Source organism: Pelmatolapia mariae, linkage group LG1 (genome assembly GCF_036321145.2).
Source record: "Pelmatolapia mariae isolate MD_Pm_ZW linkage group LG1, Pm_UMD_F_2, whole genome shotgun sequence".
Taxonomy (NCBI): Eukaryota; Metazoa; Chordata; class Actinopteri; order Cichliformes; family Cichlidae; genus Pelmatolapia; species Pelmatolapia mariae.
In genome coordinates, this window is record NC_086227.1 from 29,343,537 (window position 1) to 29,366,969 (window position 23,433).

Here is a 23,433-nt window from a genome sequence, read left to right on the forward strand (position 1 = left end):
CTGGGGAGGTTGCCAGTGTGCTGGAGGGCCAACACAGAGAGCCAGACAACTATTCAGGTTCACATTCACACCTACAGCCAATTTAAAAGCATCGGTTAACCTAATATGGATGTGTTTGGAGTATGGGAGGAAGTTGGAGTACATGTAGGGATTCCAGCAGGCGTCAGGAGGATGACCCCAGTTGGCAGGTGGATTCAAACCCAGGATCTCCTTGTCGTGAGGCAACAGTTTTAACTACCAGTTGTGTGACATTGTGGTAATACAGCGCAGTGATGCTGATTTTATTTTTCTTTATCGGTATTAAATGAGCACAATTTTAATATACTTGAAAACATTGTTTTGCTTTGTCACTATCTATTATCCATGAATATACACTGATAGGGAAAAATAGCTTTAGTTATGTTAAATTAAATGTAGTACAAAAAGTAAAGGGCTCCAAATACTTTCTGAAGTGACCAATATCGCTTTTGCCAACGTATCCATTAGGCTCTCTAAAAATTAGTCCATTTGCAGTCTGGAATGGGATCAAAGCTGGTAGAATTTTCTGTTTTCCTTTCCAAAAAATATTTTTTCAACCTAGGTGACAAAAAAAGCTTTGTGCTCTAATATTCATACAGCTAAGCTCCTGCATACAACCACAGCCTTACACTGTTGACTCCTGAGAGTGAAAAATATCAGGACTGGATCTTATGAGCTGTACATGGTTCTTGAAGAAAGGAAGATATCTTAAATCCTCCAAGTCTAAACTCAGTTTTCCTGCCCTTCTGAGATATAAGCTCTGTGTTTCAATGGGAATGTTAACCTGTTGATGTACATTTATTGAATCTTCATAACAATTTAACATTGTTGAATGATTTAAACACATTGTAGAGATGGGATTCAGCTAAATAAGTTACCACAAGCATTCTGCACAGTGACCAGCTTCAGACCATTTCTGATATACCATTTATTTTTATCTGGGGCTTCTTTTCTTTCTTTAAATTTCACCTGCAGTGCACCTGAGGGTCATTTTTAATATTGCGAAATGTATAATTAAAGTTAAAATTTAGTTGAAACAGCACTTGTCTTTTCTTTGGATAATTTGAGCCCACATTTAACATATGTAAATCTAAGCAGCTGCAGTACAGCCTCCCCATTTTTGTGCTTTGACACTGAGCAGTTTAATGTTGTAAATAGCATAAATAAAGTACCCTCCTATCAGCAAGAGCCCTGTAACAACAATGCATTTTCCCCAAAGCTTCCATATCTCAATAAATTCAGCAGAGAGAGCCTAAAGAGATGAATTTAATTAGAGGAGCTGACTTCTGCTTCTCTTTGCATTCTGCTTCTCTCACTACTTCTGAGCTCCTCTCATGGTCTGTTTTAAGAAAACCTGCCAGAACCCACAGTCAGTCTGTTGGGCCTTATGCTTGAATTTTTCTGAGATCTGTTTCGAGTTGTAAGCAGAGCGCCGTGGATGAGAGCGGATAAGGTTTGAAATCTCTTGAATTTAAGCAACCTGCTGATTTAGCATTTGCTCCTCATCAGTATTCAGCTCTTCAGCTGCTCTCCTGCTATCGGAGACGGAAAAAAGCTAAAGTGGTGACTTAATTATACGCCCTGTAATCTGAGAACCGAGGAGAGAAACTCAGTGGATTTCAGTAAGTAGGCACACCGATTATTGACTATAAATAGGCAGAGCTGAATGCAACCAAATATCAGCAATATGGACTTTCTGGTGCTTAGATTTGGCCAGTATACAGCAGCAGTGCTCCAGCGGGTTATCTGCATTCAAGAGAGGCAGATGTTTCAGTAAAGCAATTAAAATATCTTAATTTTTTTTTTTTAACTGATTCTTAGCCCTGCACCGAGCAATAAGAACGCAACATAAAATTATCCCAGTCTGAATCCAATTGTTTTCAACAATACAATGGAGTTTGCTTCCACCTAGTGGTGGGACTATGCCACTGCGGCGCTTCGCTGTCTGGTGATACACTTTGTTTGTACAAGCAAAGTATACACTTTGTATACAAGCAGAGCACAAAGTCTCTTCTCCCTGACGTCAAGTTATGTATCTTATATAAGGTGGAAACCAATTATATACTATTATAATTTATTTCCCTAACTGATAAAACACAAACTCTTAACTAAATGCTCACTGTCATAAGTTAAATAGCTTTCATCACATTAGAGTTGGCTTACAGATCACTTTACTCCTATAAAGCTCTAAGCACACTCTAATTTACTAAAATCAAACATGTTGTACAGTGACACGCACAACAACTCTTCTGTCTTTATTGCCTAATTGTGTAACTAATTTGACTAATACACACCAGGTCAGAGAGCGCAGCCAGCAAGACTTTAACAATCTATATAAAGAATCTGAGAGGCAGAGGAGAAAGAGTGCATGAGTAGTGGAGGAAGAAAAGGAAAACAGTCATTTCTCATTAACTTTAAGCAGCTATGAAAGACCATGTTCTTGTTCATGGCATGTGAACACGCATGTGGCACTGTGATTTTCCCCACACAGCCATCTCTACTCAAAGAATGGTCTGACAAAGAGAACATATCCAGTGAGCAGCAATCCTCTGGATGAAAATGCCATGTTCATGCTGGATGTCAGAGGAAAATGGCCAGCTTAAATAACCACTCGTTACAAACAAGATATGCAGAAGAGCATCTCTGATCACACAACACGTGGAACCTGGAAAACAATGGCCCATGAGTTGCAGTTGCAGGGAAGAAGAACTCCCTTTTTACAGGAAGACACCTCCAGCAGAACCATCTGCCTCAAAAAGAGAGAAAACCAACACGCAGAGACACAAGGACAAAACAGACTACGAGAGAGGGTTCTTTGTTTTGATTATGAGAGTAATTAATTCAATGAATTCTTATTGAATAATTGTCTTTTTATTTATACAGTTATATGCATCAGGGCATAAAAAATCATCTGAAGCTCAGCAGGTTCTTAAATTATTTAAATGATGACAATATATGACATATATTGTCATATATATGACACATGCCAAAATCCAGATGCAGTGTTTGAAAAATGACTGGGTCCATAGGAATTAAGAGGGCAACTATAGCCATGTGCTACTATTCAGATGCATCTGATGAACTGATCATCAGCAAGTATGACCAACTCTAGAAAAGCTCCATACTGTGGACACAAACCTTCATTGACCTTGGTTATCCTGTTTAGGTCCATAGAGGGCTCCCCTGTCCACTGCAAGCACAATATAGAACATATAAATTCATTATGTGGATCTTCAATGTAAACGAGAGGGACACACCCTCACCTACTCTCACTACATTTATTGTCTTTATTTACTGCACACAAGAACTGAAAGTCAGCTATTTCTTTCTGGAGCTCAATTTTTCTTTTATTTATTTATGTATACGTTTATTATTTGAACAAATGCATATTGAACGCTCAGTAGTGCAGTGACTTTTACGGGCTGTGTGCAGTTCTGAGCACCGTTTTGATGGCTTCGCAAGCAGAGTCAGAGATTTTATGAATATCATTTTGAAAATAGTGAGAAAGAAATGTCTTACCATAGTCAATAAGAACGCACTAATTTTGCGTTAAGCTATGCGACATGGAGTACGATACTTCAGACATACACTTGAGTTTAACTTCAGTTTCCTGGGTGGATTTGCCCTTTTCCATTTAGTTTTTTTTTTTTTTGCTTGAATATGTTCTGCTTCAGTTTAGCTTTATGTGTTTTTTCTCAGGGAAAGGTTTTTAGATGTTAAGAATAGACATTACGTAACAATACTTTGGATCACATAGTATCCTAGTAACAAAAACACACCCTGTTTAACCACACTGAGAAGAGAACATTTCCTGTTTACCTTTTAGTTTTATGGGTGAACAGTATGTTTCTTTCAGGATCCAATTTATTTATTTTTTCAGTTAACTACAATGTCTTTTTCCCTAAACACCCACTTTCAGTTCACTATGATTCTGGTCTTGATGCTGGTTCTGTTAACCATGGTTTACTACAAAAGATTACAATGTGAAATATAAAATTACAAACAAAATCAAGGTTTATGTTAAAAACCAAAACATTTCCAAGGTCACAAATGACCCCACACAGCTCTCCAGTACCCTACCCCAACTATGAAAAGTTGTATTAGTAGACTGAATAACTAACGGCAGGATACACTTTTACAATAAGAAATATCACAATTCAAGTAAATACGGTTGCTATGGTCATAAATGACCACACATAGTGGACTGTTTTCAGATATCTTTAATCTTTTGTTCTTGTTGCTCAATCCAAGTTTAAGCCAATTTTAAGCCTTGTAGACACTGTCTTATAAGACCTGTTTTCTCCCTTCTAGTATAGCTATAAACCCATCTGGAGCGAGGTCTTTTGTAGCTGCATTTATGACCCCACATTGTCCCTCAGTCTATACCTACATGTGGCACCATTACAAAGGTCCTTCGGTAAAAGACTCACTGTTAATATTGACATACTGATATTAAGTCAAACAAGTATGAAACAAAAAAAAAAAAAGATACACTTTATTTGAAACCAGCAGGGGACATCTTTGTACAAAAATACACAACTGTTACACAGATGCTTTGTGTTGAGAATTGTTCATCATTATTCTGCTCCTTACACCACTGATGCTCCCCTGCATGCAGCACCAACGTGACACAACCGCTAACTTGCTCAGAGATAATTTCATCGTGTAAAGCAACAAATCCAACAAGCAATGTCATTTGCCATAGAGAGGAAAGTCAGATCCTGGATTCTTGAGTTTAGACAAAAATTAAAAGATCCTTTCTTATAAATATCAGGTAGAATGCTGAACAGGTTCTTGAGACACCGAGCTGAATTCATCTCAAGACTTCATTCTTCACTTGGTCTTTCCTTTCCCTGCTTCATTTGCCTTTTTTTGCTTCTGTTGCATTATCTCTGCATCCCTGGAGGAGAAAAGGGAGACATTTCAAGAGAGGACAAGCTTTATTAGGAGACTGAAATGTGCGTGCACACACACACACACACACACACACACACACACACACACACACACACAAAAACAATCACATTATGTGTAATATATGTCTAACTGTTTGAAAGACAAATTCCTTGCCTAAAGTACTGCAACGCACGTTTTTGTTGTTGTTTGTTTGTTTGTTTTGGGGATTTTTGGTGGGGTTTAATTTACTCAAGCATAAGATGGTTTTGTGTGTTTGTTTTTTATTATTATTAATAAAGGTTCAGAAATATAGGATAAATAACTTCTGTTAGGTAAGACAACACTGATTCATTGCCTTTACTATACAAGAACCAGTGCTTACACGTACAAAAGTTCCAGTGAAAAAGCCAGACACCCCTGAATATGGTGTACAGGGTTTTTTTCCCTTAATTTTTTTTTTAAATTAAGAATTATTTAAAAACTTAACAGAATTATAGCCTTCATAATCAATTGAATAAAACATAAAGATAGGTATATAATGGAAATATATAGTACGTAATAAATAACAGTATAATGATAGCACAATAAGTATATAATTAGTTATGGAATTAATAAACCTTGGAATATATATTATAATGATGTATAAAATATGTAATATATACATTTATAAGTTTTGTATTTTCGTAAATATTATATAATAATGTACGCATTTTAATTAGACAATTATAATACAACTATAAAATGAAATAATTAAAAAACAAACGAATGAATTCTCCTAACTGTTAGTACATTTTACCTTTAACATGCGCACCATTTCCGTCACCTTGTGCTGTTTAGAAAACTATGCTTTGGTTTGTTTAGTTTGTGTGCATCCTACACTTCTTTAACCTCTTGCAGAGTGCAGGCTTACCTCTGTTTCCGGGCAGCTGCAGATAGCCCATCCTCATTTCTCTTGCCTTTAGTCTGTTCAGTATGCTTTTTAGCATTTTTCTGGCGTGCAAGCTCACGCTGGTTTCCTCCTGTCATGTCAATAAAAAGGGTAAAACCAACAACAACAACAAATCAGATGAAAAAGCTGCGCCTTATAATGAGACACTTGACTTAAGTTGCTTCCAGCAAAAAAGAAGTAAAACACAAGCTGAATTTAAAAAAGGGGGGGGGGAGGAAATCTGTGTGTCTACAAGTCGAATAGTTAAAAGAAAAAGAGTATGATATGATCTGCACGATGAAAAATGAAGATGGTGCATCGCTGAAAAGCAGCCGACGTGGCAGAGAGGCGCTCCGGAGCATTTTCTTAACCAGAGCAACAGCACAGAGGGCATCAAAATAATCCGCTGCTATCACGGTTTTTCCAAGTTCATGTGCAGGATTGAAAAAAAAATATTACTAGTAAAAACACGGAAGCTGCGTTTAGACCAAAACACCCATATTTTGTTTCTGTATTGAATCCACACATACAGGCCAGGGCTCAGAGTAACGCCCGGACAACAAGCGACCCACAGCCAACACACGTACAACGGAACGTTATATAACACATGTTAGCAAAAGTCTATGCCCTTAATTAAACCAAATAAAACAGCCAAATTAATCGCGTCCTTAAGTTATTGTCCAAAACGACAATCCTCTATAGAATCTGTCAAATAGGATAATGTATATTACATTAAATAGACGGAACCCAAGTCGATCAACGACGACCATCGGTGAAAAATAACAAACACGGAAAACAAGCATCCGACCAAATACATGAATCCCTCAGAGCGTAGTAAATGTCGGTACTCACTAGTCATTTTAGTGATCGAGTCTTCTTTCCCCAAAAATCCAGACGAGCTCAGCCAAAGGGCCGCTGACTCCCTTCTCGACGCTCCCGTCGCTGTTTTTCAGTTTGGTCGCGAGCCAAATATGCGCGAGACTTCCGCAAGAGAACCAGAACATTCCGTCGAGCCACACGGGGACTGCGCATGCGTCAAGTCTGGTCGTCAACATGCCACGACGGTGAAGTTGCAAAGGGGTGACTTTTTAAAATTATTATTTTTTATTTTTTACTTTTTAGCATTTTGCAAGGACTTTGCAAATCATATAGTCCACGTGTTAAAAAAATACAAAGAGCATCAATGAACCGTATACAAAATGTTCAAATTATGACGTTTTTTTATTTCTTTCAAATGTATGCTCGTTGTGAATATGACGCTACCAAAAAGGGTTGGGAAAGAGGCAGCAAAGGACTGCAAAATCGGTGTGTTAAAATTTAAATGGTGGAAAAACTGTTAAAGGAGTATGTACAGTACAAAGTATATGCAGTAAATACAGCACAGCAAAAGTCTTGAGACGCCCCTCAGTTGTTGATATTTCACTAGGAAAATAGGAAATTCAGTATACAAGCCAAAAAAAAAAAATCATATACTGAGGGATAAAGTTAATCAGTCAAACCATTAGGTTATGGGAAAGAGCTATTAAAGCTAAGTTAAGAGGAGAGTTAAGAATCTGTGTGCAGTACGACTTCATTCCAAGAAGGAATGAAACTCCAGATGTGATGTTCGCTTTGAGCTGGTGGAGAAATATAGAGAAGGTACCAGGATGCCAAGAGATGACAGTAATCAGAATTTAGCATAAACAATATGAAAGCATGGGTCTGTCTTGTATCAATGGTTTAGTCAGTCAGCTGCTGCTCTGGTGGTATTACATGATGAATAAGAACCTAAACATTACAAAGATTCTTGCACACCACTCCAGATTAAGGGTCTAGAACCAGCCCTTCCACTTTACAGTAATATCACTTAGAGCTGATTGTGGATTATCTGAGATACACTTTACATCTCTAATTTCTCAAATATTTGTAAAGGAGGACTGCATGGCTGTGACCAATAACACCAATATTCAGAGGTAGATGGAAAGATTTGGCTGAATGCTTTTGTCCAAACATGTATGACTGTCTTTAGCCAGATTTCCCTTTTTTCTTTTTGGCCAAAACATTTATTAGTATCGGATGCTGACCTCTGTCCTAGACAGTTAGTGACTCCTTAAAAAGCTTACTGCAAAGAAGCCAGTAGGTGGCAGACTACACTGAAGTAAATGATGGCACACAAATATTTTCATCCTGGATACAAAGGCTACAAGTCATCTCAAACTATAAAGCAGCGCTGATCATAAATGTTTGTGATATTTTTGTCTCTAGCTATAACTTTATAGATTTTGACTGTTCACACAATGAAATGATGACCCCAGTGACTCCTAATGACTCCTGATTGGCCTAATTGGTCTTTTGATCAACAGCGGGAGGCAGAAGACATATTATAAAACTTGCATTTCAACTCTTCACACCCTGGATTTGCCTACAGTAGTATTTGTTTTAAGAATATGACTGGCACCATAATTTTCAAGCTTGAAGAAGTCATCTAATACATACAGTAGGTAGGTTTAACATTTGTTGTGGTTCATTTCTCTAGCGTCAGATTTGATTTGATTCCAGGTGACCGCATGTTGAATAATTTTGCTACCTTGTACTCACTTTTATTTCCTGTTATGTGACTCTTTTAATTTGGCAAAGTAAAACTATAAACTTTCCTTTCAAAATGCGAGCCTAACCACTAAATGTGAAACCAGTGAGATGCTCCTTAATGGTATTGTGTAATGAAACATCACAAGATGCAGTCTAAATTTGGCAAAGGATGCTTACAAATATTGATTTAGTAGAATGAGAGATGGTTAGAGTTTTCTGAGATGGTGAGTGACTCCTAAAAAGCTGACTGCAAAAATGCCAGTAGGTGGCAGACTATACTAAGGTAAATTTGGAAAGAAGTCACACAAACAAGACATTCGGAGATTTACATACTTTATACGAAGCATTTAAACTATAAAAATATCAAAGCTAATTATTCCATATCTAAAGTGCTTCAATCAAATAATAATACAAAAACATATAATAAGATCAGGTAAAACTCTTGAAACAAAAAGCTACAGTAACTTCCCTGAAATAATCTAAAATATGACATTTTTCTGTTAAGGCGAATAGCAAAACGGGGGCTTGTTAAGTGGAAAACCATTTGGGAAACCATGTGATGTTTTTTAGCAGTGTTTATATTCTGACTTTACTCACTGTCTGGTTGCTAAATACACTAAATGACTGAGTCATGTCTGCCCAAAACTGAACTTGTACACAGACACCACTGCTATGAATAGACAAAGACATAATTTGCATTGCCTAATACCCTTATATATTTACTTCTTATTTTATGTTGATATAAAAATATGAAACAAAGTGAACAACACACTGAAACCGAGTCCAGTGTCAGCTATAGTGTGTGTGCATTTTTTAAAAATAGAAATCCCAAATTGTGTTTATAGTGGTGGAAATGAGTTGGAGGAAAATGAAGACAGGGTTGGGTTTCTTTCTCAAAGGCAAATACTGTATTTTAGGGACATAATTACTGTTTGAATACAATGAACTATCAAACTGCTGCTGCAATTGTCTAGCCAACAGTCTATTTGGGTGAAGAATAAGGTCTTCTTAGACTGTAATTATATTCTGTAAGTTTGTTCTGGTCTGCAGCTCTCTCTGCATGTTATTTCCTCACGCCGGGCTAAAAACTTACTCTAAGTGATCAAATACCCTTTTTTCTCATTAAATCCTACAGGTCAAAATTATGTGTTTACCACAAAAATAATGAACAGTCCCTTGGAAATGTCCTTGTGACAGGTAGTCATACATCACTGGCTGGAGTGCAATTTATGCACCTTTAGCAGCAAAGAGAATGCTTGTTTTTGTATTGATTTTTACTGTAGGCTGTTGCTGCAGCATATTTTATTTGAGCTTAACCTGGCAAATAACTCCAAGCTCAAAGTCAGCCAGCAGCTGAGTGTTGGCAGCACAAGGATTCTCAGATGGAGTTACATAAAAAAAAAACCCTATTTAAAGAAACATATTAGGGATTAGTTGCTTTAATGGAACATTTTTGGATGTAATTTCTTTTTCCAAATAGCTGAAAGTTATTTCAGTTTGAAGAAGAAAGCCCAGTGTGAATAAATGTTGTAATAAAACTTTATTGTCTCTAAGAAAGAAACTTTAGGCATGTTGACCAACCCAATGCTAAAAGAGAGATTTACCATGCTTGCATTGAAAGCTACTGCAATTTTGCTAACAGTTCATTTTTGAGCTTCTTTCTGGTGTGTGCAGATTTTAAAATTTTCATGTGTTTGTTTTCTTGAAGCGACTCAATTACACACTCTTATTTACTTAACTAGCTAAAAGTTACTTTCAATCACTGCCTCATCTTGTGGTACATACTGGTATTACAGCTCTTGAGCGCAGCACGTTATAAACCCGTAACAGTTGTTTCTTCATGTTGTGCTGGTAGCTTTAGTTATTTCCTTTTACGTGTTAATGTTCTGTGATATTAAAGAAAACACAGCTGAGGCTGGTGTGAATATCACTTGTAGTGCAAGTATTTGATCTTAAACCAAGTATTGGCCAAACATGGCAATAATGGTGCAGTTTATTTAGTTCTTTCCAAAATCATAATGATTCATTCACTGCAGATCATGAACAGAAAAAAACTTGAATAGATTTATCATTTGATCTGCTTAATTTCTCCAGCAGCAGATTTGTTAGGCTTCATCTGATTCTTAGCACAAATTTAATAACTTGTTGCTTCCATTTATTGTGATTTAAATTTGGTTGTTAAAGTTGGTAAAGTAAAAATGGAACCATTAAAAAAGCCAGTTTTCACCCAAGCCTTGTGATGGGGACAAATTCAGTTTTTTATTTCAAAAGCTACCCATGTGTCTTGAAGTAATAAGTGTGATCCACATACTATATTTAGGAATGTTCATTCTCATATACTTGAATTCGTTTTATTAACATATTCAAAGAGAGTGAAGAGATCATTACCAGGCATCTATTTCTCCTTGGAATCGTACTTACATTATCATGCTGTTCGGCTTCAGTCCCTTCATGAAGGGGTTAGAATTGTCTTAACTTTCTTGTTTATGCACCAGAAATGCAATCATCTTTTACCAAAATCATTCATATATCACTTGATAAATGCCCTATGGGGTGATTCAATTTTAGGAGATAGTTTTTTAGCGACTGCAAGCAGAGGATCTAGTGGGTAAACAGCCATGGCTTCATCATACCACTTGCGTGCTGGAGTGTGAAGACTTTAACAGCCTGTAGAACAGCATGTCAAACACTGTGGTCAGTTTATTGGGCTTCTGGCGACGCAGGGCAGCCCAGGATGTCTGCCTGTGACTTGTTTTCCCCACAGCTGCTTGCAGTGACAGCATCGAGCTTAAAGCAAACTATTTCTGTCTCCGAGTGCAATTATCACCACCTGGTAATTTTGACAGTGTTGACTGCTTCTGCTTTACAAAGCCTCTAATTGTTAATGCCGTCCTTGTGAAACTGGTGCTCCTCACGCCGTGTCTCCAATTTAATCAAAGGGAGATGATAGGGGGAGGGGAAGCCAGTTTTCCATTAATTTCATACTATATTTAACCAGAAAATTTAACATTAGCAGTAAGAGTCCTTGTCCTGTCATTACATAGAAATGTGCTGTGGCAGAAATCTCTTTTAATTCAGAAGTTCAATCTGTGCATATAACAAATTGTTGTGCAGATTCGGCTATGTGAAGCAAAAAAGCAATACTGGCACCTGGATTTAAGCTTTAAGAAACAATATTAAATGGTTGTACAACAGATGGGTTTTTTTAGACCAACAGGTGACAGATGATTCATGAAATCATGGAGTGTGTATAATGTGACGTGAGGACAAGACAGCCTCCACTGAATCCGCCTCCAAATTTGTCTTCATGCATATAGGCTACACTGTTTGGACCAATCTCTGTTCACGCTGATCATGAAGTGCTGGAAGCACTGATGTGTGGCAGTATAGACTAAGTGTGACAAGCTGGACGTATGGTGCATTCCTCTCTGTCTCATTTCACCGCTGTCATCCATCACGCTGCCAGAGTCCTGCCCGCTGTCGTCGATGATTGATGGGACTTGCTGATCCCATCTTCTGCATTCCCTTAATGTCCCTCGTGCCCTGATTGTTGGGAGCTAATTTTGACAGGAGGCTATAATATTATGTTGCACACTCTATACTGAAAGTACTCTACATGTATTCTTTCACTGTTATGAAAAACACATTTTCTGTGTAAGTAAGTAACGTTTATTTATAAAGCACTTTTCACAGGCATGTAATCACAAATCACTGTACAGTCAAAATAATAGAACCTAAGACAAATGACAATAAAATGGAGTAGAAAATTCAATTACAGTTTATAGCTGTTATAACAAAATTAAAAAAAAAAAAAAAGAAGAAAAGAAAAATTTTAAAAAAGTAACTATTATTAGGAAGCCACATTAAATGAGTTTTTAATAGATCAACAGATCCAGCTAAATGATGTTGGAGACCATTCCATAGCCTTGGTGCCACAAGCTGAAAGGCTTGATCATCAGAAAAAAAAGAAATGTCGTTAAAAGATTGAATAATGCCAGCCAAAGGAATAAAAATAATAATGGATCTGGGGTTGATCCTTATAGAACCTCACAGGTTAGAGGTGCAGCAGTAGAAGTGGGGTTGCTTAGCCCAACAGAGAAAGGCAGATAAATAGAAGAAAAATCAGTCTAATGCTGAGCTGGAGATACAACTTTAAAAACTTAAGCCTATTAAGTAACATACTATTCAACAGCATGAACGGCTGCACTGAGTACAGAACAATTCCCTGAATCAGATATCATTAAAAGATCATTATAGATCCTTATAAGAGTGATTTGAGTGGAGTGCTGATTTTGAAAACCACATTGAAAAGAGTCAGAAATCTGTAATTTGCATAATAAGGATCTAAATTGACTTTCTGCAAGTTTTTCCAAGAATTTCCTAATAAAATTTGCTGATAGTTGCCAGCAGGGCTGGCGGTTTTGTAAGTAATGGAATTATTTTAAAAAAATCATTTTGTCCTCCACTACCATCCTTCAAATTGATTCAAAGAGAATGGATCAATGCACAAAAAAGAGAGAGAGAGAGAGAGAAATTGCACTGCTTAGGGTTTTGGTGGTGAAATTGAAGGTCATCATAGACACACCACACACAGTTTCAAATCCTGACAACAGCCACCAGTGATCAGAAATAGAGGACAACCTTATTTACACTGTTTGAGCTGGAACTGAATAGTTCTTCTCTTGTGTATAGAGACAAAGGGGGTGAGTATCCATAGGTTTCCAACACTGAAACCTAGGATCATGACTGAATTTATGCCAGTAAAACAAGGTCAAACTTTGCTTTGTATTCGGTGTGAATCCTCCGTTCCTTCAGAATATCTGTAACAAATGAGTGTTTGTACAAAAATAGATCAGCAGTCTGTAGCAAAAATATCTGAGCTAGATGTTAAAGTTAGCATGTGAGCATGTTCACAATGAAACTCCCAAAATGCTGTCTCAGAATTTCACCAGTTTTGCCATCATTACTCAAAAAAGTAATCTATTACATATCTCTTTAAGTAAAAGATTATTGTTTCCTGTAGAAAGTTATATACACAATTGTTAGTTAGCAACATAAAAGTCACTAAATACATGATCCACTGGGACCATTTTTACACACATTGTCTAAAGTTCCCACCACAAAATGATCTTCTGTTTTTTTAACTTTCACTTAATATCTACGGCTGACTCTCTCAAACATTTTCTGGCATAACCTTTGTTAGAGCCAAAAAACAGCTAACCCTCCTCACCCCAAAACATTTTAAAACAATTTTTAAGGTCAACACACATGCAAGCTTTTATTTTCCCTAAATAATCATAAACCATACCGCATGCATGCATGCACACACTCACACAGTGGGTTTATTCCCCACCAAAATAGTGTCCCTTACAGTTTAAGAACCACTAAGACACATAGGGAAGGAAAAATTATGATCAAAACAAGCAAAAGAAGCCGTTTACTCTGAACATTTTAACAATGAATGATATTAATTCAAAGATACAGAGATAAACTTCGCTTTATTTAGTTGTGGTGAAACTGTGAGAACTGTAACAAGAACCAGAAATTAAGAATATTCACCTTTTGGGGTGTGTTTGTTGCAGTAGTAAGGCATAACTTTTACTCTGAAGGCAAACGTTCTCCATTTCCAGTATGCATCACACTATTGAGAGACCTCTATCACCCTCCATTTTATAACCTGTGCCTTTTCCCTCCTTTGAACCAAACAGAGAACTTTCTACAGTATAAACGCAGGTTTTACTGTGGAAAATAACATTTAAAAGTGGAAATATTTTACATGGTTGGGAAAAGATAGTGCACCCTGGCATGTGATGTGGATTTTCTGCCAAAATGAGATAAATTCTTAACAAGAAAAAAAAAAGGAAGTCTTTTGTATGTATGCACTGCTTGAAATAAAACAGTTATTCAGTGACATAAATCTTTCCTTTTCCTTTTCTCAATATTTTCTGGGACATAATGGAAACAGCACACGAATCAATATTCTTTTAAAAATAAAACTTCTGTGAGACAGATCCAGTAACAGGCTTTGACGTCCACCTGTTTCTTGTCAGTGGAGGGAGGGTTTTGCTGTTGTAGCGTGACAAAAGGAACCCCTCCTTTACTTCTCACTCCAATTTCACCTGATTTAGAAGCCATTGTTTAACCCTGACATGCCTGATGGGAAACTAGTGCACACCATCAAAAGTTAGGGACAAATGAGGATGTGTTTAGTGTAACAATAATCTCCCCTGGAGTTCAGATGTTGCCCTGACCGATCCTGTGCCATGGAAACACAGTTTGGCCGGGTGGAGGTTAGACTGAGCTGAATTTCTCTTACAGGAGTTTGGGTGTAACCAGGTATTAATGTTGCATGTAAGGAGGCACAGTGTCAGTTTTATGACTGTGGGGCAAATTAGGTTGATGATGCATTCAAAAATGCATCCATGAAAGTGGAAAGTCATGTGTGTAAGCTACTAACAGTGCTCTAATTATATTGAAATAATTACCAGCCAAGAGCAGCACAAATTAGTCGCTCAAAAATGACCACACCTAGGTCAGGGAGTGAGTGCTAACAAAAATAATACAGTGCAAGGAAAGGTTTTATACGTGTTTCTTGCTGAAAACATCGTGGCAATTATGATAAACAAGAGAAGGCTGAAGGAGAATCAATATGACTTTCAATACGAATGAACTCATCTGTTACAAATTGCTGGGGGCTGTGTGTGGGGTCCTGAGGATTTAGACTCAGATGGAGCACAGGATTTATTCAGATGCGAGCCGCAGTATAACAAACATTTCCACCATTAAACCTGAAATCTGTATGTAACAGCTGATGATGTGCAGAAGAACACCAAACATTATTTGCCGTGAGATCCTAAGCCATCGATGTGTTAGGGAATGTACTGTTACTGTGCGACGTGCCTAAATGCGTGCGTGTATTGCTATTGCTTTTCTGCAGACTGTGTGAGGCTGCAGGTGTTATAATTTTGACAGACATTTCATGTATGTATGGCTCCAATAGAGAGAAGTGAACAAAAGAAACTACATGAAGAGCTCTCTGTGTGTGCACTGCTGAGCAAAGATACTGTAGTTATTTACACATCTGTCCAGAGATGTAACAAAAAATCTGAAACACGATTCAATTTGCATCAGTTCTGCTCAGTTTAAAGAAAGTACTGGTATTATTACTAAAGAGTATTATTGTAGGGTCTTTGAAGTGATTCTTGTTGGGATTTTGCAGTATATAAATTGAAGATTGTATAGGTCAGCTGCAACATATATTTCAGGTTTACATGGTGGAGTAGTTTGTAATAAAGGAGCTCCCCTCTAGATGAATCCTCTGCTACACCTAAGCTGTCAGGTATATCTATATCTCTGACTTATGTGTGAAGTGGTAGAATTCAAAATTCACCAGAAAATAAGTGAAGGAGCATCAAAGGGCATCAAAGTTAGAGACCCAACAAACCCACATAAATAAATCAAAAAGAGAGAAGACAAATCCAGAGAGGACACGGGTGTAAGCAGCATGATGGTGCTGAAGATGGTAAGACAGAGGATTTAATGATCTTAAATTTCAGTCTGACATTTGGTCACTTTTACTCAGTTATAGCTGAATAGTGTAAGCTTGTCACTTACATTATGCAATACTCTTAGAAGCAAATAATACCTGCATGTGCACATGGGCACGTAATTGTTTTGCTACTTCAACAAATACCACTACACCTCTGGATCCGCTGTTGGTGTGATTGTGTGAGGGATATTTTCTTGGCACACTATACCCCTAAACACCGCTATGCAATGTTTATAAGCCACAGCCAAAATGTCCACGCCCATGTCTTTACGGACACTGTGTACACACTGGGACAAGTTGCAGTTAACATTTTGGACTGAGAACAACAGAATGGTTTAAGAGAGGAATAAAGGAAGCTGCGTCTACCTGGAATGAGCACACTGAACAGAAGTGCTAGCCTACAACACCATCAGCCTCCTAAAATGCAGTTTTGAGACCCCTTCCCAGCCACTTCACTGCTCACTCATGTGACCTTAACGCCTCACCTGACAATGCGGTGGGTCTATGACTCATGATGACGTCTGAGATGACAAACACAGTAGAGGTAAAACACCTGGGACTCCCCATCAGCTGTTAGAAGTAAAAAAGCTTTTTGTTTGAGACGTGAAACAATCATGAATATGAAAAGAACTTTAGTTACCTTTAACTTGAAAGCTCAAGACCGTGAGGGGAAATGGGTGCCGAGAAACACTACTCACATGATAACACCTCACAACGTGTGGACTTTATGAGAATAACAACCAAGCAGCCGATGTAATTTCATCTGCTGTTTCACAAAATTGCTCCCATCATGCCACTTTTAGATTTCACTGAGCTATGTTGCAGTGTGAGGAGCAAAACATTACAACCTGTCCTCTGATACAGCTTAATTAAATGTTCTTTTACTTGCCTCGGAACAAAAGCCATCATCCGAGGAGAAAATGATGGCTTTACTTTTCTAAATTTACATCAGATGTACACTTAGTCCTGCTTTGTTTGTAACCTGGTTTTACCACAGCATATAAACATCATGCGTTAAATCAGCTGGAACGGCTGTTCTTTACTTTAGTCTTTGCAACATTAAAGCAGTCGACTAAGAAGAAACCGTTTTTTCAACATGCCGAGCAAAATGGGCTAACATCAAGACCAGTCTCATTACAATAATGAAATGAAAATGTGACATTGTCCAGATGATGTGTTTGGCAATGGTTGCCAAGGTAACTACCATTTCTCAGCTAATGCATGATGTCCAGAGTTTAGGGATGACTACATAACGGTGGATGGTGCGCTGGATCATACCAAATGCCTCTGACAGGCTTACATGGTTCAATTTCAAATTGAGTTTGGAAAGGGATAATTGCACCAGAGCAGACACACAACCCCACTCATAGTTGTCAAAATATGGATCACAATCTCTTATTTTTGTAAACATGTCGCTTTTTTTCCCCATCTGTCTTTGTGAATAAGCTCGTCTCTGTCTCCTGACTGACGGCTCTTCACTCTGCATGTAAAGTGCAGAAAATTATTCCATCTCTGTGGCAGGTAGTGCAGAATCACTGACAACACTCTGTATGCACAGCATGTTTCAGACTCCAGTGAACTCATCGGGGTGTCTCTCACAAAAAAAGGGGAGCTTTAAAGGGTTTTTGTACATATTTTAAAAGATGGGACAGAATGCAACTTAAAGTCATAACATATAATGTACAATTATTACAGTTCGATTTTATATGTTTGATATTTTTGTACCACAGGAGTAGCAGACTTAAATTCTCTATGGGCCACTCAAGAAGAGCCAGCCATATACACTCACTGGCCATTTGATTAGGTATCACTTATTAGTACTTTGCCTTCAAGGTGTCAGGGTTTTGAGTTCATTGTGTTTTTTGTGACTTTTCTATTATAAAGATGAGCTTAGTTCCAGTTCTACAGTTAAACTCAAGTTATTTCTATGTTTCTGAGTTTCTTGCATCCCCAGTTTGTGGTTTCTTGTCTGTTAGGTTTCTCTTGTGTCTCTGTCTCATCCCTGTGTCGAGTGTAAAAGTCTGTCGTGTCACCCGTGTTTATGTCTCTCGCCCCTCCGTGTGTCTTAGTTATATCGCTGTGTTTGTCTTCCATACCTGTTTCCCCGTTCCTCTCCTTGTGTCTCTTCTGCCTCCCTGCTTGTTTATCCCCATTGCTGTGTCAAGCTGTGTGTCTTAAGTCGGCGTCTCAGTGTTTCCTGTTTTATTGTGACAGTCTCTCGTCCTGTGTTCGCTGTGTTAAGTTTTGCTTCCCCCTGTGTCGTCACATCCAATTTCCTCCAGCTGTGTTCCCACAAGTTTCCACTTCCCTCGTTATCCCTTAGTGCATTCATTGTCTCGGTCTTCCTCTTGTCCTTTGTCAGTGTGTTTGCAAATCGCCTGTTAATCCTCCCTCGTGTCTCCATGTTCCCTCGTTATTTCCAAGTGTTTCAGATTTCAGGTGTTAGGTGTTATTTCCGTTTTAGTCATTTTGGTTTTTCTGTTTTTGTTCATGTTTGCTACCAGCCATAATAAACGACTTACTTTTGGTTAAGTATTAGTTCAGCTTCCTCTTTCTGTGTTTGGGTCCTCACACAAAAAAATCACACAATCACACATAGATCGTGACACAAAGCTGCCTTAATGGCACAGATTTAACAAAGTATGGAAACATTCCTCAGAAATTTTGGTCCATATTGACATGACAGCAGTTACTGCAGATTTGTTGGCTGCACATCCATGATGTGGATCTGCTGTTCCACCACATCCCAAAGGTGCTCTATTGGATTGAGATCTGGTGACTGTGGAGGCTATTTGAGTACGGTGAGCTTATTGTCATATTCAAGACACCAGTTTGACATGATTTGAGCTTTGTAATATGGTGGGTTATCCTTTTGGAAGCAACCATCGGATGATGGTCATAACGAGATGGAAATGGCCAGAAACTATGCTCAGGTAGGCTGTGATTCTCTTCCACAGTGTGTCCTCGGTGCTGTCTTCCTCCCCTCACCCCCAACTGGCCATTGCAGATGGCTGCCCTTCTCTGAACCAGCGTCAGCCATAGGTGTCTTGCTGCTAAAAAGGAGTTTTTCCGTCCCACTGTCACTGTGCTCATCTTCGTCTAATTGTTGTTTTTTTTCTCTAATACTGTCCTCCACCTTACAGTATAAAGTGCCTTGAGGGGTTTGTTATTGTGATTTGGCACTAGAAATTGAATTTGTGTTTAAATGAAGGACAGTTGGTGCAAAGGGGCCTAAATTGTACCAAGAAAATATTACCCCACACAAATACACTGCCATCTTGAACCATTGATACAAGGGACAATGGAGTCATGCTTTCTTGTTGTTTATGTGAAATTCTGCCTCTATCTGCTTGTTGCAGCAGATATTAAGAATCACCAGAGCAGTAAATTTTTCTTCCAAACCTCTGCTGTCCAATTTTGGTGAGCTCCTGTGAATTGTACCCAATCAGGTTAAGAGATGCTCTTCTGCATACCTTGGCCATTATTTGAATTACTTTTGCATTTCTGTCAGCTGGAAGCAGTCTTGCCATTCTCCCCTCCCAGAGAACTACAGCTCACTCGATATTTTTTCCTTTTCGGACCATTCTGCGTTCAATTTGAACTTCAGAAGGTTGACTTCCTACATCTTCTAAATCGATTTTCTTGACCACTTATTTCACTTCAGGTCAAAAGAGGGACCATTCCAACTGTCAAAGGGTGGAATTAGCCCTCAATCAGTCAACAAACTTGCTTAGCAGTTATTAGTTATTCAAAATAATAGATAAAAATAAAGCATTCTGATTACAGTTCTACAGGAGAACAACCATTCAGCCCACTCACAACAGCCTGTTTAACGTTAGCCTGTTAACCTTCCTGCAATAAAGACACCAAGTCAGTGTCATTGCTGATTAAAATCTACTGCTATTAGTTTGCTAGCTGCCACTGGCTTTACCGTCTGTGCTATCATCCGCACTATCATCCACCATGTACTGATGTAATCTGCTGACTAGAGCAGGGCGATATGACCAAAAATATTTATCACGATATACATTTGAAAATTTGCGATAACGATATAATTGACACTAGACAAAATACTTTACAACTCCACAACTTTATTTGTGCAAAAAAAAAAAAAAAACATCAATGTATTTTCACTTAAACAAGCAGCTGTTTTTTTATGTGCATTAAAGTTATATAAAAATTTAACAGTGCAAATGCAAATTCCTTGCTGACAGTTTAACCAAAAAGCATTTCCAGTGGAAATTGGCCAACATATCCTCAGCATAACCATGTATAATATCCACAAAACTTAAAAAGAGGTTATACACACACAACACGGTAATATTATGTTGAAGCACAGTACGTATCACTCCACGAGGCTCCTGACTACGATAGCCGTAATGCTCCTACAATCCATCAAGCGGTGCGGCTTCGTAGCTTAGCAAAGTCGTACTAAAACATTTGACAGATTTTCGAGCACAGTGTACCACATAAATTCGTTTCGAGGTCAGTAAACACAACCAGAATTCATACATAAGGCACACGGGATTATAAGGGGCACTGTCGATTTTCAGAAAAATCAAAGGATTGATTTTAAGTGTGCCGTATTTTCCAAAAAACACGGTAATAACGACGACCCGCTAGCATGCTCTACCAAAAATAGTGCTTTGTTGTGTATCTGACGGACAAAAACTAAACCAGTTCCACACCACTGAAGTTGCAGCATTTTTACAAACCAATTCTGGTTCACCCGTTTCATTCAACGATCCACTTTCGCCCTTCTCATTCTCCGTCGCCGCCATGTGCGTATGTAAACAAAGGCACTGTGCATGCGCGTTTTACCCATATTCTATCGCGATATTTCATTTTCTTATCGTTGCCCAACATTATACCGGTATTACCGTGAACGGTATGATATGGCCCAGCCCTACTGCTGACCATTATGAGTTAAAAATCCAGGTAGCTCTTCTTAGCGCAATTCAAATAGCCGTACTTATCTGAGTGAGCACACTTGTGCATTTGAAATATTAAGATTAATATTCAGATGTGATATGAAACAGCATTATTACGCTGCACTGCTGAGTGAGTTGTTAACAAAGGAGAAAATAAGTTAGGAAAAACATTTAAACTAATTAATTCTTCACCTGTTTATATAATTATTACAGGTACATTGGAATAGTTAACAACTAACCAGTTTCTCTGGTTAAAGTGCACTAAGTGTAGATATAATTATTCAGACATGTACTAAATTGTACTAAGATTTTATGAAAAAAATACACAAATATGTGTGTGTGTTCGGCACACTACCCATGTTCCCAAAAGATTGTCACTAAAAGTAGCATCCCACATGTGGGAGTTTCCTCCATAGCAACTCGCCTTTCACAGGCCTCAATTAGCTGAGTGGCAGGACACATGGGAATCCCTTGCCCATCTCGAGACAGGGCCCCAGGGACCAGAGCAGAGGTGAGAGAGCACAGAAGCATGTTTCTGTACAGTGAAGCCCATTATTGTTGGCGTGAGGAGTAACAAATATCCACAGTGCCTTTTCCCTGAGAGGACACGTGGAGACAAATATTATGAAGGATGGAATTAGATGCATCGTGTTCCTTTAGTCTTACTGCAGCTCCCAGAGCTCTTCAGCTATAAAAGCCTATGTTATGCAGATAATGATGAATACTTAACACAATGTGTGTTGTGTGGGAGTTCATTATTGTATGCCTTCATCTTCGAGCGACGCAGTTTGAATACTCCAAAACAGATGTTAGACCTCACAGAGGATATGAAAAAAAGTACACTTTTGTGTCAAATGCTGAATATAACAAAAGTTAGAATTTTTATGTTTATGCTTATTCCATTTCCTAATATATTTTGCAATTCCTGCTCTCTGCTCACTACGTTCACTTCCTCTCTTTGTTTAGTTTTCCATCAGACCTGCGTCTAATTGCCCAATACTCACCTTCATCCACTCACTCTCCAGCCTACCCTTATTTTGCCTTCATGCCTTCCTTTTTTTATCACCTGTCTGACCGCCTCCTCATGCATAACCCTAGTAAAGAATTTGGATTTTAGTCTCTGTGGCTCGTTCCACTGTGAATACTATTACCCTCTTCATACAGAGTCTAATCCATTCGGTCTCTTTAGCTGCAAATTGCTTTTTTTGTTTTTTCTTTTTTTTAAGGAGATCCTTTTCTTTTTACTAACAATTAAAAGAAACCATCACCTGAGAACACTTTTCAAGTCTGCCTGATCGGAGCATATTTGGTCCATCTGAACAGAGCCTCTGGTCCACATTCACATGACAAAGGGTTAGGGTCATCAGTCTATAAGGGTGAACAAACACTTGACCCCAAGTGTAAGTCCAGTTAGCTTGACTTGTGTGTTTGCTGAATACCATGGTTTGGCTTGCTTGAACAGATGTGCCAGAGCCAAAGAAACACCTCAAATGACTGAACCACAAAGTAAAGATAGGCATTTTGAATGAACACTAGTGGTGGAAGAGTGGTGCAGGGGTTAGCAGTGGCTCTTCGCAGCAAGAAGGTCATGGCTTTGAATCCAGAGACAAGCTGAGGATTTTCTGTCCGGCGTTTGCACGTTGTTCCTGTGGTTCTCTACAGGTACTTCGACTTCCTCCCACAATCCAAAGACATGCTTGTTTATGATTCTAAATTGGTTGCGGGTGTGAATGAGTGTGTAAATAATCCTTTATCCCTCGGTGTTAACCCTGGGACACATCGGAAACCTGTTGAGGGTGTATTCCACCTCTTGTCCCGTGACAGCTGGGAAAGCCTCCATTTAAATAACCAGTTAAAAAAAAGATATTTAACTATTCTTCAAAGATCTCAAATGACTGGTCATAGCTGTGTGACACTTGTTGCGTGCTAACTTTACCTAGCAGTGCTTTCAGCGAATCTTGTTTTCACAAAATCAAAGACAAAAAGTCCTTGATTTTGCATGTTTCTCCTATTTTTTTAACCATATAATCTCACACTCTTTATCCAGCTGGCATCTGTTAGTTCTTGGTGGTTCATTGTTTATTCTTGTTTTTCTCTTTGTTTTGTTTTGTTTTTTTCGAGGGAAAATGTAGAATTTGGACCCAAAAAAAGTTTTATAAGTGGTTAAGTTTTTTTGCTTTTTATTTTTTAATCTCACCAATTCCCACCACAAAGTAAATATAATCATGAAGTTCATTGTGCTCTTTTAGAGTTTTTCTTCAAAAACAAACCATGTTAATAAAGTGTCATCTCTGTGATGAAAATCAAAGAGAGGAGCAGTGGAGTAAAATAAATAAGAGATCAAAAAGACAAACTGAGGCATGTCCAGAAGCTTAATCACAGTGTGAGCGCAGGCCAGCAGGCGAGTGGCGAGAGGGAACAAGAGAACCAGCCCTAGTGTAAATACACACAAAACCTTTTATAACTACCGAATAGAACTTCAACATGTAATAAATCAAAAACAGTACAACAGGTTTCTTCTAGAAAGCCATCATCAGTTGGAA

General features: G+C 38.2%; 1 protein-coding gene across 2 annotated transcripts; it reads right to left on the minus strand.

Moving 5' to 3' along the window:
- Nucleotides 1–4,497: 4,497 nt before the first annotated feature.
- Nucleotides 4,498–6,823, minus strand: serf2b (small EDRK-rich factor 2b). 2 transcript variants are annotated; one of them, XM_063478183.1, is made up of 3 exons: nt 6,695–6,823; nt 5,825–5,933; nt 4,498–4,918 (listed from the first exon to the last, which is right to left on the minus strand). In XM_063478183.1, exons 1-3 carry the CDS (start codon nt 6,699–6,701, stop codon nt 4,852–4,854), a joined length of 183 nt encoding a protein of 60 aa, XP_063334253.1. In that variant the 5' UTR covers nt 6,702–6,823; the 3' UTR covers nt 4,498–4,851. The 2 variants fall into 2 exon arrangements, with proteins under 2 accessions (XP_063334253.1, XP_063334263.1); XM_063478193.1 differs by lacking the exon at nt 6,695–6,823 and having other exon boundaries at nt 5,825–5,940.
- Nucleotides 6,824–23,433: the final 16,610 nt, after the last annotated feature.

Coding starts and splice junctions, on each gene's coding strand:
- serf2b (XM_063478183.1), bottom strand. Junction 4,919..5,824: donor GCAGCTGCCCGGAAACAGAG/GTAAGCCTGCAC, acceptor TTTCTCCTCCAG/GGATGCAGAGATAATGCAAC.